Genomic DNA, 18,503 nt, shown 5'->3' on the forward strand with positions numbered 1-18,503 from the left:
CCCTCTCCCTCTCCCCCTCCCTCTGTCCCTCTCCTTCTCCCTCTCCCTCTGTCCCTCTCCTTCTCCCTCTCCCTCTGTCTCTCTCCCCTTCCCACCCTTTCTCTCCCCTTCCCTCTGTCCCTCTCCCTCTCCCCCTCCCTCTGTCCCTCTCACTCTCCCCCTCCCTCTGACCCTCTCCTTCTCCCTCTCCCTCTGTCCCTCTCCCCCTCCCTCTGTCCCTCTCCTTCTCCCTCTCCCTCTGTCCTTCTCCCTCTCCCTCTGTCTCTCTCCCTTCCCACCCTTTCTCTCCCCCTCCCTCTGTCCCTCTCCCTCTCCCCCTCCCTCTGTCCCTCTCCCTATCCCCCTCCCTCTGTCTCTCTCCCTCTCCCCCTCCCTCTCTCCCTCTCCCCCTCCCCCTCCCTCTGTCCCTCTCCCTCTCCCCCTCCCTCTGTCTCTCTCCCTCTCCCCCTCCCTCCCTCTGTCCCTCTCCTTCTCCCTCTCCCTCTGTCCCTCTCCTTCTCCCTCTCCCTCTGTCTCTCTCCCCTTCCCACCCTTTCTCTCCCCCTCCCTCTGTCCCTCTCCCCCTCCCCTCCCTCTGTCCCTCTCCCCCTCCCTCTGTCCCTCTCCTTCTCCTTCTCCCTCTCCCTCTGTCTCTCTCCCCTTCCCACCCTTTCTCTCCCCCTCCCTCTGTCCCTCTCCCTCTCCCCCACCCTCTGTCCCTTTCCTTCTCCCTCTCCCTCTGTCCCTCTCCTTCTCCCTCTCCCTCTGTCTCTCTCTCTTCCCACCCTTTCTATCCCCCTCCCTCTGTCCCTCTCCCCCTCCCTCTGTCTCTCTCCCTCTCCCCCTCCCGCTGTCTCTCTCTCTCTCTCTCTCTCTCTCTCTCTCTTTCCGTCTCTGTCTCTGTCTCTCTCCCCCCTATCTAGTCATTCATCTCGTCACAGATTGCCTTCATAAATGAGTCAGTCTACCCAGACAGAGCTCCATGCAACATGTTATACCCACAGGGGGAGTTGAGATATTTTGGCAGATTATGAAGTTTGTGACGTCATCTTAATTAACGAAGAGATGAAATGATAATGTTTAATTTGCAGGTCGGTTGGTTCTTGCCTGTCAATCGAGAGTCAATGTAAGTTATTTAACTACAGAATATGAGAGATGCTTTGATTGGCCTGTATTCTGTCAGGAGTAGAATGATTCTTGTCATTGTTTTCAACTTCACCTTTCTCACCTTCCATCACTACGTTACTGCATCTCATCAATGGAGCAAACAATTATCATTTGGATCAAAAAGATTCTGACTTGAGTGACTTTCCCTCTGTCACTTTCTGGTGGAAGCAATGTTCAGAACAGTGCAGGTAGAAATGTTGTGTGTAGAACGGACATGTCTACCTCATTTCCTATTCTAGTGCATGACAGAGAATGTATGTTCTCAACAGCATCTATATGAATATAGATTCCCCCCCTCAGGTGTTAAGGATAATACCTTGGAGTGCTGTAGCTACGCGTTAATGATTCCCTTCCTCAGGTGTTAAGGATAATACCTTGGAGTGCTGTAGCTACGCGTTAATGATTCCCTTCCTCAGGTGTTAAGGATAATACCTTGGAGTGCTGTAGCTAAGCGTTAATGATTCCCTTCCTCAGGTGTTAAGGATAATACCTTGGAGTGCTGTAGCTACGCGTTAATGATTCCCCCCCTCAGGTGTTAAGGATAATACCTTGGAGTGCTGTAGCTAAGCGTTAATGAGTCCCCCCCCTCAGGTGTTAAGGATAATACCTTGGAGTGCTGTAGCTAAGCGTTAATGAGTCGACCAAAGGTTCAATTAGATAATGAGGATCTATTTTATTCTCTTCGATTCTATTTTAACGAGCTGCTTTAGTTTATGATATTGTCCACTCTACTGTGATGAGAGCTAAGAGAAGTGAAGGGTTAATTGTGTGTGTGTGTGTGTGTGTGTTTAACTATACGTGTGGGTACCAGAAGTCTCCACAAGAATAGTCAACTGACAACAAATTTGACCAACTGGGGACATTTTGTTAGTCCCCACAAGGTCAAATGCTATTTCTGGGTTAAGGGTAGGGTTAGGGCTTAGGGAAAATAGGATTTTGAATTGGACTGAATTGTGTGTCCCTACGAGGTTAGTTGTACAAGGCTGTGTGTGTGTGTGTGTGTGTGAGTGCAGCAGCTAGTTGTGCATTGAGGCTGAGTGTGTGTGTGTGTGTGTGTGTGTGTGTGTATGTGTGTGTGTGTGTGTGTGTGTGTGTGTGTGTGTGTGTGTATTCGTGTGTATATCCGTGTGACACCCTATTCCCTATGCTGTTTGACACCATATTCCCTATGCAGTGTGACTCCCTATGCAGTGTGACACGCTATTCCCTATGCAGTGTGACACCCTATTCCCTATGCAGTGTGACACACTATTCCCTATGCTGTGTGACACCCTATTCCCTATGCTGTGTGACACCCTATTCCCTATGCAGTGTGACTCCCTATTCCCTAGGCAGTGTGACACCCTATTCCCTATGCTGTGTGACACCCTATTCCATATGCTGTGTGACACCCTATTCCCTATGCAGTGTGACTCCCTATGTTTTGAGACACCCTATTCCCTATACAGTGTGACACCCTATTCCCTATGCTGTGTGACACCCTATCCCCTATGCAGTGTGACACCCTATTCCCTATGCAGTGTGACACCCTATTCCCTATGCAGTGTGACACACTATTCCCTATGCAGTGTGACACACTATTCCCTATGCTGTGTGACACCCTATTCCCTATGCAGTGTGACTCCCTATTCCCTATGCAGTGTGACACCCTATTCCCTATGCTGTGTGACACCCTATTCCCTATGCAGTGTGACTCCCTATGTTTTGTGACACCCTATTCCCTATGCAGTGTGACACCCTATTCCCTATGCTGTGTGACACCCTATTCCCTATGCAGTGTGACACCCTATTCCCTATGCATTGTGACTCCCTATGCAGTGTGACACCCTATTCCCTATGCAGTGGGACACCCTATTCCCTATGCTGTGTAATACCCTATTCCCTATGTTGTGTGACACCTTATTGCCTATGCAGTATGACACCCTATTCCCTATGCCGTGTGACACCCTATTCCCTATGCTGTTTGACACCATATTCCCTATGCAGTGTGACACCATATTCTCTATGCTGTGTGACACCCTATTCCCTATGCAGTGTGACACCCTATTCCCTATGCAGTGTGACACCCTATTCCCTATGCAGTGTGACACCCTATTCCCTATGCAGTGTGACACACTATTCCCTATGCTGTGTGACACCCTATTCCCTATGCAGTGTGACACACTATTCCCTATGCTGTGTGACACCCTATTCCCTATGCAGTGTGACTCCCTATTCCCTAGGCAGTGTGACACCCTATTCCCTAGGCTGTGTGACACCCTATTCCCTAGGCTGTGTGACACCCTATTCCCTATGCAGTGTGACACCCTATTCCCTATGCTGTGTGACACCCTATTCCCTATGCAGTGTGACACCCTATTCCATATGCTGTGTGACACACTATTCCCTATGCAGTGTGACACCCTATTCCCTATGCTGTGTGACACCCTATCCCTATGCAGTGTGACACCCTATTCCCTATGCAGTGTGACACCCTATTCCATATGCTGTGTGACACACTATTCCCTATGCAGTGTGACACCCTATTCCCTATGTTTTGTGACACCCTATTCCCTATGCAGTGTGACACCCTATTCCCTATGCTGTGTGACACCCTATTCCCTATGCAGTGTGACACCCTATTCCCTATGCATTGTGACTCCCTATGCAGTGTGACACCCTATTCCCTATGCAGTGGGACACCCTATTCCCTATGCTGTGTAATACCCTATTCCCTATGTTGTGTGACACCTTATTGCCTATGCAGTATGACACCCTATTCCCTATGCCGTGTGACACCCTATTCCCTATGCTGTTTGACACCATATTCCCTATGCAGTGTGACACCATATTCTCTATGCTGTGTGACACCCTATTCCCTATGCAGTGTGACACCCTATTCCCTATGCAGTGTGACACCCTATTCCCTATGCAGTGTGACACCCTATTCCCTATGCAGTGTGACACACGATTCCCTATGCTGTGTGACACCCTATTCCCTATGCAGTGTGACTCCCTATTCCCTAGGCAGTGTGACACCCTATTCCCTAGGCTGTGTGACACCCTATTCCCTATGCTGTGTGACACCCTATTCCCTATGCAGTGTGACAACCTATTCCCTATGCTGTGTGACACCCTATTCCCTATGCAGTGTGACACCCTATTCCAAATGCTGTGTGACACACTATTCCCTATGCAGTGTGACACCCTATTCCCTATGCTGTGTGACACCCTATCCCTATGCAGTGTGACACCCTATTCCCTATGCAGTGTGACACCCTATTCCCTATGCTGTGTGACACCCTATTCCATATGTTGTGTGACACACTATTCCCTATGCAATGTGACTCCCTATGTTTTGTGACACCCTATTCCCTATGCTGTGTGACACCCTATTCCCTATGCTGTGTGACACCCTATTCCATACGCAGTGTGACACCCTATTCCCTATACAGTGTGACTCCCTATGTTTTGTGACACCCTATTCCCTATGCAGTGTGACACCCTATTCCATATGCTGTGTGACACACTATTCCCTATGTAGTGTGACACCCTATTGCCTATGCAGTGTGACACCCTATTCCCTATGCAGTGTGACACCCTATTCCCTATGCTGTGTGACACCATATTCCCTATGCAGTGTGACACCCTATTCCATATGCTGTGTGACACACTATTCCCTATGCAGTGTGACACCCTATTCCCTATGCTGTGTGACACCCTATTCACTATGCAGTGTGACAACCTATTCCCTATGCAGTGTAACTCTATTCCCTATGCATTGTGACTCCCTATGCAGTGTGACACCATATTCTCTATGCTGTGTGACACCCTATTCCCTATGCAGTGGGACACCCTATTCCCTATGCTGTGTGATACCCTATTCCCTATGTTGTGTGACACCCTATTGCCTATGCAGTGTGACACCCTATTCCCTATGCCGTGTGACACCCTATTCCCTATGCTGTTTGACACCATATTCCCTATGCAGTGTGACTCCGTATGCAGTGTGACACCCTATATTCTATGCTGTGTGACACACTATTCCCTATGCAGTGTGACACCCTATTCCCTATGCAGTGTGACTCCCTATTCCCTATGCAGTGTGACACACTATTCCCTATGCAGTGTGACACACTATTCCCTATGCTATGTGACACCCTATTCCCTATGCTGTGTGACACCCTATTCCCTATGCAGTGTGACTCCCTATTCCCTAGGCAGTGTGACACCCTATTCCCTATGTTGTGTGACACCCTATTCCCTATGCGGTGTGACACCATATTCCCTATGCTGTGTGACACCCTATTCCCTATGCAGTGTGACTCCCTATGTTTTGTGACACCCTATTCCCTATGCAGTGTGACACCCTATTCCCTATGCAGTGTGACACCCTATTCCCTATGCAATGTGACACCCTATTCCCTATGCAGTGTGACACCCTTTTCCCTATGCATTGTGACTCCCTATGCTGTGTGACACCCTATTCCCTATGCTGTGTGACACCCTATTCCCTATGCAGTGTGACGCCCTATTCCCTATGCAGTGTGACTCCCTATGTTTTGTGACACCCTATTCCCTATGCAGTGTGACACCCTATTCCCTATGCAGTGTGACACCATATTCCCTATGCAGTGTGACACCCTATTCCCTATGCTGTGTGACACCCTATTCCCTATGCAGTGTGACTCCCTATGTTTTGTGACTCCCTATTCCCTATGCAGTGTGACACCCTATTCCCTATGCAGTGTGACACCCTATTGCCTATGCAGTGTGACACCCTATTCCCTATGCTGTGTGACACCCTATTCCCTATGCTGTGTGACTCCCTATGTTTTGTGACACCCTATTCCCTATGCAGTGTGACACCCTATTCTCTATGCAGTGTGACACCCTATTCCATATGCTGTGTGACTCCCTATTCCCTATGCAGTGTGATACCCTATTCCCTATGAAGTGTGACACCCTATTCCCTATGCAGTGTGACCCACTATTCCCTATGCCGTGTGACACCCTATTCCCTATGCAGTGTGACTCCCTATTCCCTAGGCAGTGTGACACCCTATTCCCTATGCTGTGTGACACCCTATTCCCTATGCTGTGTGACTCCCTATGTTTTGTGACACCCTATTCCCTATGCAGTGTGACACCCTATTCCCTATGCAGTGTGACTCCCTATTCCCTAGGCAGTGTGACACCCTATTCCCTATGCTGTGTGACACCCTATTCCCTATGCTGTGTGACTCCCTATGTTTTGTGACACCCTATTCCCTATGCAATGTGACACCCTATTCCCTATGCAGTGTGACACCCTTTTCCCTATGCATTGTGACTCCCTATGCTGTGTGACACCCTATTCCCTATGCTGTGTGACACCCTATTCCCTATGCAGTGTGACGCCCTATTCCCTATGCAGTGTGACTCCCTATGTTTTGTGACACCCTATTCCCTATGCAGTGTGACACCCTATTCCCTATGCAGTGTGACACCATATTCCCTATGCAGTGTGACACCCTATTCCCTATGCTGTGTGACACCCTATTCCCTATGCAGTGTGACTCCCTATGTTTTGTGACTCCCTATTCCCTATGCAGTGTGACACCCTATTCCCTATGCAGTGTGACACCCTATTGCCTATGCAGTGTGACACCCTATTCCCTATGCTGTGTGACACCCTATTCCCTATGCTGTGTGACTCCCTATGTTTTGTGACACCCTATTCCCTATGCAGTGTGACACCCTATTCTCTATGCAGTGTGACACCCTATTCCATATGCTGTGTGACTCCCTATTCCCTATGCAGTGTGATACCCTATTCCCTATGAAGTGTGACACCCTATTCCCTATGCAGTGTGACCCACTATTCCCTATGCCGTGTGACACCCTATTCCCTATGCAGTGTGACTCCCTATTCCCTAGGCAGTGTGACACCCTATTCCCTATGCTGTGTGACACCCTATTCCCTATGCTGTGTGACTCCCTATGTTTTGTGACACCCTATTCCCTATGCAGTGTGACACCCTATTCCCTATGCAGTGTGACTCCCTATTCCTAATGGCAGTATGACACCCTATTCCCTAGGCAGTGTGACACCCTATTCCCTATGCAGTGTGACACCCTATTCCCTATGCAGTGTGACTCCCTATTCCCTAGGCAGTGTGACACCCTATTCCCTATGCAGTGTGACACCCTATTCCCTATGCTGTGTGACTCCCTATTCCCTATGCAGTGTGATACCCTATTCCCTATGCAGTGTGACACCCTATTCCCTATGCTGTGTGACACACTATTCCCTATGATGCGTGACACCCTATTCCCTATGCTGTGTGACACCCTATTCCCTATGCAGTGTGACTCCCTATTCCCTAGGCAGTGTGACACCCTATTTCCTATGCTGTGTGACACCCTATTCCCTATGCATTGTGACTCCATATGCAGTGTGGCACCCTATTCACTGTGCAGTGTGACACCCTATTCCCTATGCAGTGTGACGCCCTATTCACTATGCAGTGTGACACCCTATTCCCTATGGCAGTATGACACCCTATTCCCTAGGCAGTGTGACACCCTATTCCCTATGCAGTGTGACACCCTATTCCCTATGCAGTGTGACTCCCTATTCCCTAGGCAGTGTGACACCCTATTCCCTATGCAGTGTGACACCCTATTCCATATGCTGTGTGACTCCCTATTCCCTATGCAGTGTGATACCCTATTCCCTATGCAGTGTGACACCCTATTCCCTATGCAGTGTGACACACTATTCCCTATGCTGCGTGACACCCTATTCCCTATGCTGTGTGACACCCTATTCCCTATGCAGTGTGACTCCCTATTCCCTAGGCAGTGTGACACCCTATTCCCTAGGCTGTGTGACACCCTATTCCCTAGGCTGTGTGACACCCTATTCCCTATGCAGTGTGACACCCTATTCCCTATGCTGTGTGACACCCTATTCCCTATGCAGTGTGACACCCTATTCCATATGCTGTGTGACACACTATTCCCTATGCAGTGTGACACCCTATTCCCTATGCTGTGTGACACCCTATCCCTATGCAGTGTGACACCCTATTCCCTATGCAGTGTGACACCCTATTCCATATGCTGTGTGACACACTATTCCCTATGCAGTGTGACACCCTATTCCCTATGTTTTGTGACACCCTATTCCCTATGCAGTGTGACACCCTATTCCCTATGCTGTGTGACACCCTATTCCCTATGCAGTGTGACACCCTATTCCCTATGCATTGTGACTCCCTATGCAGTGTGACACCCTATTCCCTATGCAGTGGGACACCCTATTCCCTATGCTGTGTAATACCCTATTCCCTATGTTGTGTGACACCTTATTGCCTATGCAGTATGACACCCTATTCCCTATGCCGTGTGACACCCTATTCCCTATGCTGTTTGACACCATATTCCCTATGCAGTGTGACACCATATTCTCTATGCTGTGTGACACCCTATTCCCTATGCAGTGTGACACCCTATTCCCTATGCAGTGTGACACCCTATTCCCTATGCAGTGTGACACACGATTCCCTATGCTGTGTGACACCCTATTCCCTATGCAGTGTGACTCCCTATTCCCTAGGCAGTGTGACACCCTATTCCCTAGGCTGTGTGACACCCTATTCCCTATGCTGTGTGACACCCTATTCCCTATGCAGTGTGACAACCTATTCCCTATGCTGTGTGACACCCTATTCCCTATGCAGTGTGACACCCTATTCCAAATGCTGTGTGACACACTATTCCCTATGCAGTGTGACACCCTATTCCCTATGCTGTGTGACACCCTATCCCTATGCAGTGTGACACCCTATTCCCTATGCAGTGTGACACCCTATTCCCTATGCTGTGTGACACCCTATTCCATATGTTGTGTGACACACTATTCCCTATGCAATGTGACTCCCTATGTTTTGTGACACCCTATTCCCTATGCTGTGTGACACCCTATTCCCTATGCTGTGTGACACCCTATTCCATACGCAGTGTGACACCCTATTCCCTATACAGTGTGACTCCCTATGTTTTGTGACACCCTATTCCCTATGCAGTGTGACACCCTATTCCATATGCTGTGTGACACACTATTCCCTATGTAGTGTGACACCCTATTGCCTATGCAGTGTGACACCCTATTCCCTATGCAGTGTGACACCCTATTCCCTATGCTGTGTGACACCATATTCCCTATGCAGTGTGACACCCTATTCCATATGCTGTGTGACACACTATTCCCTATGCAGTGTGACACCCTATTCCCTATGCTGTGTGACACCCTATTCACTATGCAGTGTGACAACCTATTCCCTATGCAGTGTAACTCTATTCCCTATGCATTGTGACTCCCTATGCAGTGTGACACCATATTCTCTATGCTGTGTGACACCCTATTCCCTATGCAGTGGGACACCCTATTCCCTATGCTGTGTGATACCCTATTCCCTATGTTGTGTGACACCCTATTGCCTATGCAGTGTGACACCCTATTCCCTATGCCGTGTGACACCCTATTCCCTATGCTGTTTGACACCATATTCCCTATGCAGTGTGACTCCGTATGCAGTGTGACACCCTATATTCTATGCTGTGTGACACACTATTCCCTATGCAGTGTGACACCCTATTCCCTATGCAGTGTGACTCCCTATTCCCTATGCAGTGTGACACACTATTCCCTATGCAGTGTGACACACTATTCCCCATGCTATGTGACACCCTATTCCCTATGCTGTGTGACACCCTATTCCCTATGCAGTGTGACTCCCTATTCCCTAGGCAGTGTGACACCCTATTCCCTATGCTGTGTGACACCCTATTCCCTATGCGGTGTGACACCATATTCCCTATGCTGTGTGACACCCTATTCCCTATGCAGTGTGACTCCCTATGTTTTGTGACACCCTATTCCCTATGCAGTGTGACACCCTATTCCCTATGCAGTGTGACACCCTATTCCCTATGCAATGTGACACCCTATTCCCTATGCAGTGTGACACCCTTTTCCCTATGCATTGTGACTCCCTATGCTGTGTGACACCCTATTCCCTATGCTGTGTGACACCCTATTCCCTATGCAGTGTGACGCCCTATTCCCTATGCAGTGTGACTCCCTATGTTTTGTGACACCCTATTCCCTATGCAGTGTGACACCCTATTCCCTATGCAGTGTGACACCATATTCCCTATGCAGTGTGACACCCTATTCCCTATGCTGTGTGACACCCTATTCCCTATGCAGTGTGACTCCCTATGTTTTGTGACTCCCTATTCCCTATGCAGTGTGACACCCTATTCCCTATGCAGTGTGACACCCTATTGCCTATGCAGTGTGACACCCTATTCCCTATGCTGTGTGACACCCTATTCCCTATGCTGTGTGACTCCCTATGTTTTGTGACACCCTATTCCCTATGCAGTGTGACACCCTATTCTCTATGCAGTGTGACACCCTATTCCATATGCTGTGTGACTCCCTATTCCCTATGCAGTGTGATACCCTATTCCCTATGAAGTGTGACACCCTATTCCCTATGCAGTGTGACCCACTATTCCCTATGCCGTGTGACACCCTATTCCCTATGCAGTGTGACTCCCTATTCCCTAGGCAGTGTGACACCCTATTCCCTATGCTGTGTGACACCCTATTCCCTATGCTGTGTGACTCCCTATGTTTTGTGACACCCTATTCCCTATGCAGTGTGACACCCTATTCCCTATGCAGTGTGACTCCCTATTCCCAATGGCAGTATGACACCCTATTCCCTAGGCAGTGTGACACCCTATTCCCTATGCAGTGTGACACCCTATTCCCTATGCAGTGTGACTCCCTATTCCCTAGGCAGTGTGACACCCTATTCCCTATGCAGTGTGACACCCTATTCCATATGCTGTGTGACTCCCTATTCCCTATGCAGTGTGATACCCTATTCCCTATGCAGTGTGACACCCTATTCCCTATGCTGTGTGACACACTATTCCCTATGATGCGTGACACCCTATTCCCTATGCTGTGTGACACCCTATTCCCTATGCAGTGTGACTCCCTATTCCCTAGGCAGTGTGACACCCTATTCCCTATGCTGTGTGACACCCTATTCCCTATGCATTGTGACTCCATATGCAGTGTGGCACCCTATTCACTGTGCAGTGTGACACCCTATTCCCTATGCAGTGTGACGCCCTATTCACTATGCAGTGTGACACCCTATTCCCTATGGCAGTATGACACCCTATTCCCTAGGCAGTGTGACACCCTATTCCCTATGCAGTGTGACACCCTATTCCCTATGCAGTGTGACTCCCTATTCCCTAGGCAGTGTGACACCCTATTCCCTATGCAGTGTGACACCCTATTCCATATGCTGTGTGACTCCCTATTCCCTATGCAGTGTGATACCCTATTCCCTATGCAGTGTGACACCCTATTCCCTATGCAGTGTGACACACTATTCCCTATGCTGCGTGACACCCTATTCCCTATGCTGTGTGACACCCTATTCCCTATGCAGTGTGACTCCCTATTCCCTAGGCAGTGTGACACCCTATTCCCTATGCTGTGTGACACCCTATTCCCTATGCATTGTGACTCCCTATGCAGTGTGGCACCCTATTCACTGTGCAGTGTGACACCCTATTCCCTATGCAGTGTGACGCCCTATTCACTATGCAGTGTGACACCCTATTCCCTATGCAGTGTGACACCCTATTCCCTATGCTGTGTGACACCCTAATCCCTATGCAGTGTGACACCCTATTCCCTATGCAGTGCACTATATTTGATTAGAGTCACTCTAAGGGATACGGGTGTAATTTGACACCCTATTCCCTATGCTGTGTGACTCCCTATGTTTTGTGACACCCTATTCCCTATGCAGTGTGACACCCTATTCCCTATGCAGTGTGACTCCCTATTCCCTAGGCAGTGTGACACCCTATTCCCTATGCTGTGTGACACCCTATTCCCTATGCTGTGTGACTCCCTATGTTTTGTGACACCCTATTCCCTATGCAGTGTGACACCCTATTCCCTATGCAGTGTGACACCCTATTCCATATGCTGTGTGACTCCCTATTCCCTATGCAGTGTGATACCCTATTCCCTATGCAGTGTGACACCCTATTCCCTATGCAGTGTGACACACTATTCCCTATGCAGTGTGACACCCTATTCCATATGCTGTGTGACTCCCTATTCCCTATGCAGTGTGATACCCTATTCCCTATGCAGTGTGACACCCTATTCCCTATGCAGTGTGACACACTATTCCCTATGCTGCGTGACACCCTATTCCCTATGCTGTGTGACACCCTATTCCCTATGCAGTGTGACTCCCTATTCCCTAGGCAGTGTGACACCCTATTCCCTATGCTGTGTGACACCCTATTCCCTATGCATTGTGACTCCCTATGCAGTGTGGCACCCTATTTACTATGCAGTGTGACGCCCTATTCACTATGCAGTGTGACACCCTATTCCCTATGCAGTGTGACACCCTATTCCCTATGCTGTGTGACACCCTAATCCCTATGCAGTGTGACACCCTATTCCCTATGCAGTGCACTATATTTGATTAGAGTCACTCTAAGGGATACGGGTGTAATTTGACACCCTATTCCCTATGCTGTGTGACTCCCTATGTTTTGTGACACCCTATTCCCTATGCAGCGTGACACCCTATTCCCTATGCAGTGTGACTCCCTATTCCCTAGGCAGTGTGACACCCTATTCCCTATGCTGTGTGACACCCTATTCCCTATGCTGTGTGACTCCCTATGTTTTGTGACACCCTATTCCCTATGCAGTGTGACACCCTATTCCCTATGCAGTGTGACACCCTATTCCATATGCTGTGTGACTCCCTATTCCCTATGCAGTGTAATACCCTATTCCCTATGCAGTGTGACACCCTATTCCCTATGCAGTGTGACACACTATTCCCTATGCTGCGTGACACCCTATTCCCTATGCTGTGTGACACCCTATTCCCTATGCAGTGTGACTCCCTATTCCCTAGGCAGTGTGACACCCTATTCCCTATGCTGTGTGACACCCTATTCCCTATGCATTGTGACTCCCTATGCAGTGTGGCACCCTATTCACTATGCAATGTGACACCCTATTCCCTATGCAGTGTGACACCCTATTCACTATGCAGTGTGACACCCTATTCCCTATGCAGTGTGACACCCTATTCCCTATGCTGTGTGACACCCTAATCCCTATGCAGTGTGACACCCTATTCCCTATGCAGTGCACTATATTTGATTAGAGTCACTCTAAGGGATAAGGGTGTCATTTGATCAGAGTCACTATATCCTGGCAAGAGGGCGTATTGCTTTATTCTAAGTATGTTTTTTCTGTGTGTGTGTGTCTAAAGATGAAGTCGGCTGGGGTCGTGGAAGGAGGACTGTTCACAGAGAGTTACTGCAACATCTGTAATGCCCAACTCATCTCCGAGTCGCAACGCACAGCACACTATGAGGTGAGTCTACATCACGCACACATGCAGGCACACGCGCATGTGTGCACACTCACACACACACAGAGAGCGAGGAAGAGGCCTGAGAGAGAGGAGGAGGGCAGGGGGTATGAGTGTGGGGTAATCAAGAGGGGAGAGTGTGGTGCAGGGAGTTGCATTAGAGGGAGAGAGACAGTGCCAGCTGGAGGGATGGATAGATAGATAATGGAGTGCTGCTAGTGGGTGATAACCTGCCTGAGTCCAGTCATGCTGCTCCACTGCCCCTGTAAGATCTTTCCCCTGGGAGTCAAATACCATCCTCTCCCTGCCTGACTCCCTGCCTGACTCCCTGTCTGACTCCCTGCCTGACTCCCTGCCTGACTCCCTGTCTGACTCCCTGCCTGACTCCCTGTCTGACTCCCTGTCTGACTCCCTGCCTGACTCCCTGTCTGACTCCCTGCCTGACTCCCTGTCTGACTCCCTGCCTGACTCCCTGCCTGACTCCCTGTCTGACTCCCTGCCTGACTCCCTGTCTGACTCCCTGTCTGACTCCCTGCCTGACTCCCTGTCTGACTCCCTGCCTGACTCCCTGCCTGACTCCCTGTCTGACTCCCTGTCTGACTCCCTGCCTGACTCCCTGCCTGACTCCCTGCCTGACTCCCTGCCTGACTCCCTGCCTGACTCCCTGTCTGACTCCCTGCCTGACTCCCTGCCTGACTCCCTGCCTGACTCCCTGTCTGACTCCCTGCCTGACTCCCTGCCTGCTCCTCTGTCCATCACATTGCAGGTGTGTGGGTGTATGTCTAGTGCATCTCAGACTCAGACCCAGGCCCAGCATTACCTGTCAATGTTGTCCCTCTTATCTCCCTCCCACCCACCCTCTCCTCTTTCTTCCTGTCTTCTCCATTATCGCTTTCTACATATTCACTTTCTACATGTTTCTTTAACAATCCACCACTCATTCCTCTCTCCCTCTCTTCTCTACTACTATCAGTCTCTCCCTCTCTTCTCTACCACTACCAGTCTCTTCCTCTCTTCTCTACCACTATCAGTCTCTCCCTCTTCTCTACTACTATCAGTCTCTCCCTCTCTTCTCTACCACTATCAGTCTCTCCCTCTCTTCTCTACCACTACCAGTCTCTTCCTCTCTTCTCTACCACTATCAGTCTCTCCCTCTTCTCTACTACTATCAGTCTCTCCCTCTCTTCTCTACCACTATCAGTCTCTCCCTCTCTTCTCTACCACTATCAGTCTCTTCCTCTCTTCTCTACCACTATCAGTCTCTTCCTCTCTTCTCTACTACTATCAGTCTCTTCCTCTCTTCTCTACCACTATCAGTCCCTTCCTCTCTTCTCTACCACTATCAGTCTCTCCCTCTCTTCTCTACCACTATCAGTCTCTTCCTCTCTTCTCTACCACTATCAGTCTCTCCCTCTCCCTCTCTTCTCTACTACTATCAGTCCCTTCCTCTCTTCTCTACCACTATCAGTCTCTCCCTCTCTTCTCTACCACCATCAGTCTCTCCCTCTCTTCTCTACCACCATCAGTCTCTTCCTCTCTTCTCTACCACTATCAGTCTCTCACTCTATTCTCTACCACTATCAGTCTCTCCCTCTCTTCTCTACCACTATCAGTCTCTCCCTCTCTTCTCTACCACTATCAGTCTCTCCCTCTCTTCTCTACCACTCTGTCTCTCCTTCTCTTCTCTACCACTATCAGTCTCTCCCTCTCTTCTCTACCACTATCAGTCTCTCCCTCTCTTCTCTACCACTATCAGTCTCTCCCTCTCTTCTCTACCACCATCAGTCTCTTCCTCTCTTCTCTACCACTATCAGTCTCTCCCTCTCTTCTCTACCACTATCAGTCTCTCCCTCTCTTCTCTACCACTATCAGTCTCTCCCTCTCTTCTCTACCACCATCAGTCTCTTCCTCTCTTCTCTACCACTATCAGTCTCTCCCTCTCTTCTCTACCACTATCAGTCTCTCCCTCTCTTCTCTACCACCATCAGTCTCTCCCTCTCTTCTCTACCACTCTGTCTCTCCTTCTCTTCTCTACCACTATCAGTCTCTCCCTCTCTTCTCTACCACTCTGTCTCTCCTTCTCTTCTCTACCACTATCAGTCTCTTCCTCTCTTCTCTACCACTATCAGTCTCTCCCTCTCTTCTATACCACTATCAGTCTCTTCCTCTCTACTCTACCACTCCGTCTCTCCCTCTCTTCTCTACCACTATCAGTCTCTCCCTCTCTTCTCTACCACTATCAGTCTCTCCCTCTCTTCTCTACCACTCTGTCTCTCCCTCTCTTCTCTACCACTATCAGTCTCTTCCTCTCTTCTCTACCACTATCAGTCTCTCCCTCTCTTCTCTACCACTCTGTCTCTCCCTCTCTTCTCTACCACTATCAGTCTCTCCCTCTCTTCTCTACCACTATCAGTATTTTCTTCTCTTCTCTACCACTATCAGTCTCTCCCTCTCTTCTCTACCACTATCAGTCTCTCCCTCTCTTCTCTACCACTATCAGTCTCTAGCTCTCTTCTCTACCTCTATCAGTCTCTCCCTCTCTTCTCTACCACTATCCTGCTCTATCAGTCTCTACCTCTCTTCTCTACCACTATGTCTCTCCCTCTCTTCTCTATTACTATCAGTCTCTCCCTCTCTTCTCTATTACTATCAGTCTCTCCCTCTCTTCTCTACCACTATCAGTCTCTCCCTCTCCTCTCTACCACTATCAGTCTCTCCCTCTCTTCTCTACCACTATCAGTCTCTCCCTCTCTTCTCTACTACTATCAGTCTCTCCCTCTCCTCTCTACCACTGTCAGTCTCTCCCTCTCCCTCTCTTCTCTACTACTATCAGTCCCTTCCTCTCTTCTCTACCACTATCAGTCTCTCCCTCTCTTCTCTACCACTCTGTCTCTCCCTCTCTTCTCTACCACTATCAGTCTCTTCCTCTCTTCTCTACCACCATCAGTCTCTTCCTCTCTTCTCTACCACTACCAGTCTCTCCCTCTCTTCTCTACAACTTTCAGTATCTCCCTCTCTTCTCTACCAGTATCAGTCTCTCCCTCTCTTCTCTACCACTCTGTCTCTCCCTCTCTTCTCTACCATAATCAGTCTCTTCCTCTCTTCTCTACTACTATCAGTCTCTTCCTCTCTTCTCTACCACTATCAGTCTCTTCCTCTCTTCTCTACCACTATCAGTCTCTTCCTATCTTCTCTACCACCATCAGTCTCTCCCTCTCTTCTCTACCACTATCAGTCTCTCCCTCTCTTATTCACTATAGTCTTCCCTTATTCAACCTTTCACATCCTACATTTGTACCTACCTCTTTCTCTATATTTTTCTTCCTTTGCTCTCCTATTTTCTCTACATCTTTCCCCCCTCCTTCCTGCTTTCTCCCTCACTTTCCTACCGCGCTCCCTCGTTCAGTCTCCCACTTCAATCATTATTTAGCTCTCTCTGCCTCTCTCCCTCTCTCTCCTACACCTGCCACTCTCCTCCTCTCCCTCCCACACCTTACCAATTCCCTCCTCTTTCTCTCTCTCTCTAACACTCTCTTCTTTTCTCCCTCTCTCCTTTTCTCTTCTCTCTCCATCCCACACTGCACCACTCTGCTCCTCTCTCTCATTGCCCCTCGTCTTTCCCCAGCTCATATCAAACCAGTCTGCTCATCTCTCTCATCGCCCCTCGTCTTTCTCCAGCACATATCAAACCAGTCTGCTCCTCTCTCTCATCGCCCCTCGGTTTCCCCAGCCCATATCAAACCAGTCTGCTCCTCTCTCTCTCTCATCGCCCCTCGTCTTTCTCCAGCCCATATCAAACCAGTCTGCTCCTCTCTCTCTCTCATCGCTCCTCGTCTTTCCCCAGCCCATATCAAACCAGTCTGCTCCTCTCTCTCTCTCATCGCCCCTCGTCTTTCTCCAGCCCATATCAAACCAGTCTGCTCCTCTCTCTCTCTCATCGCTCCTCGTCTTTCCCCAGCCCATATCAAACCAGTCTGCTCCTCTCTCTCTCTCATCGCCCCTCGTCTTTCTCCAGCCCATATCAAACCAGTCTGCTCCTCTCTCTCTCTCATCGCCCCTCGTCTTTCCCCAACCCATATCAAACCAGTCTGCTCCTCTCTCTCATCGGCCCTCGTCTTTCTCCAGCCCATATCAAACCAGTCTGCTCCTCTCTCTCATCGGCCCTCGTCTTTCCCCAACCCATATCAAACCAGTCTGCTCCTCTCTCTCTCTCATCGCCCCTCTTCTTTCCCCAGCCCATATCAAACCAGTCTGCTCCTCTCTCTCTCTCATCGCCCCTCGTCTTTCTCCAGCCCATATCAAACCAGTCTCCTCTCTCTCTCTCTCATGGCCCCTCGTCTTTCTCCAGCCCATATTAAACAAGTCTCCTCTCTCTCTCATCGCCCCTCGTCTTTCTCCAGCCCATATCAAACCAGTCTGCTCCTCTCTCTCATCGCCCCTCGTCTTTCTCCAGCCCATATCAAACCAGTCTGCTCCTCTCTCTCATCGCCCCTCTTCTTTCTCCAGCTCATATCAAACCAGTCTGCTCCTCTCTCTCTCTCTCATCACCCCTCGTCTTTCTCCAACCCATATCAAACCAGTCTCCTCTCTCTCTCATCGCCCCTCGTCTTTCTCCAGCTCATATCAAACAAGTCTGCTCCTCTCTCTCATCACCCCTCGTCTTTCTCCAACCCATATCAAACCAGTCTGCTCCTCTCTCTCATCGCCCCTCTTCTTTCCCCAGCCCATATCAAACCAGTCTGCTCCTCTCTCTCTCTCATCGCCCCTCGTCTTTCCCTAGCCCATATCAAACCAGTCTGCTCCTCTCTCTCTCTCTCTCATCGCCCCTCGTCTTTTTCCAGCCCATATCAAACCAGTCTGCTCCTCTCTCTCATCGCC

At 49.4% G+C, this 18,503-nt stretch overlaps 1 protein-coding gene across 1 annotated transcript in view; it reads left to right on the forward strand.

Annotated features, from left to right (window-relative positions):
- LOC139376898 (zinc finger matrin-type protein 4-like) overlaps positions 1 to 18,503 on the forward strand; it is a 140,284-nt gene that overhangs the window by 22,017 nt on the left and 99,764 nt on the right. Inside the window, exon 2 of the mRNA XM_071119889.1 lies at positions 13,524 to 13,628. Within this exon, the coding sequence (XP_070975990.1) occupies positions 13,524 to 13,628 (105 nt within the window). The remainder of the gene's footprint in view (positions 1 to 13,523; positions 13,629 to 18,503) is intronic.

The sequence above is a fragment of the Oncorhynchus clarkii genome, chromosome 20, assembly GCF_045791955.1.
Source record: "Oncorhynchus clarkii lewisi isolate Uvic-CL-2024 chromosome 20, UVic_Ocla_1.0, whole genome shotgun sequence".
Classification (NCBI taxonomy): domain Eukaryota; kingdom Metazoa; phylum Chordata; class Actinopteri; order Salmoniformes; family Salmonidae; genus Oncorhynchus; species Oncorhynchus clarkii.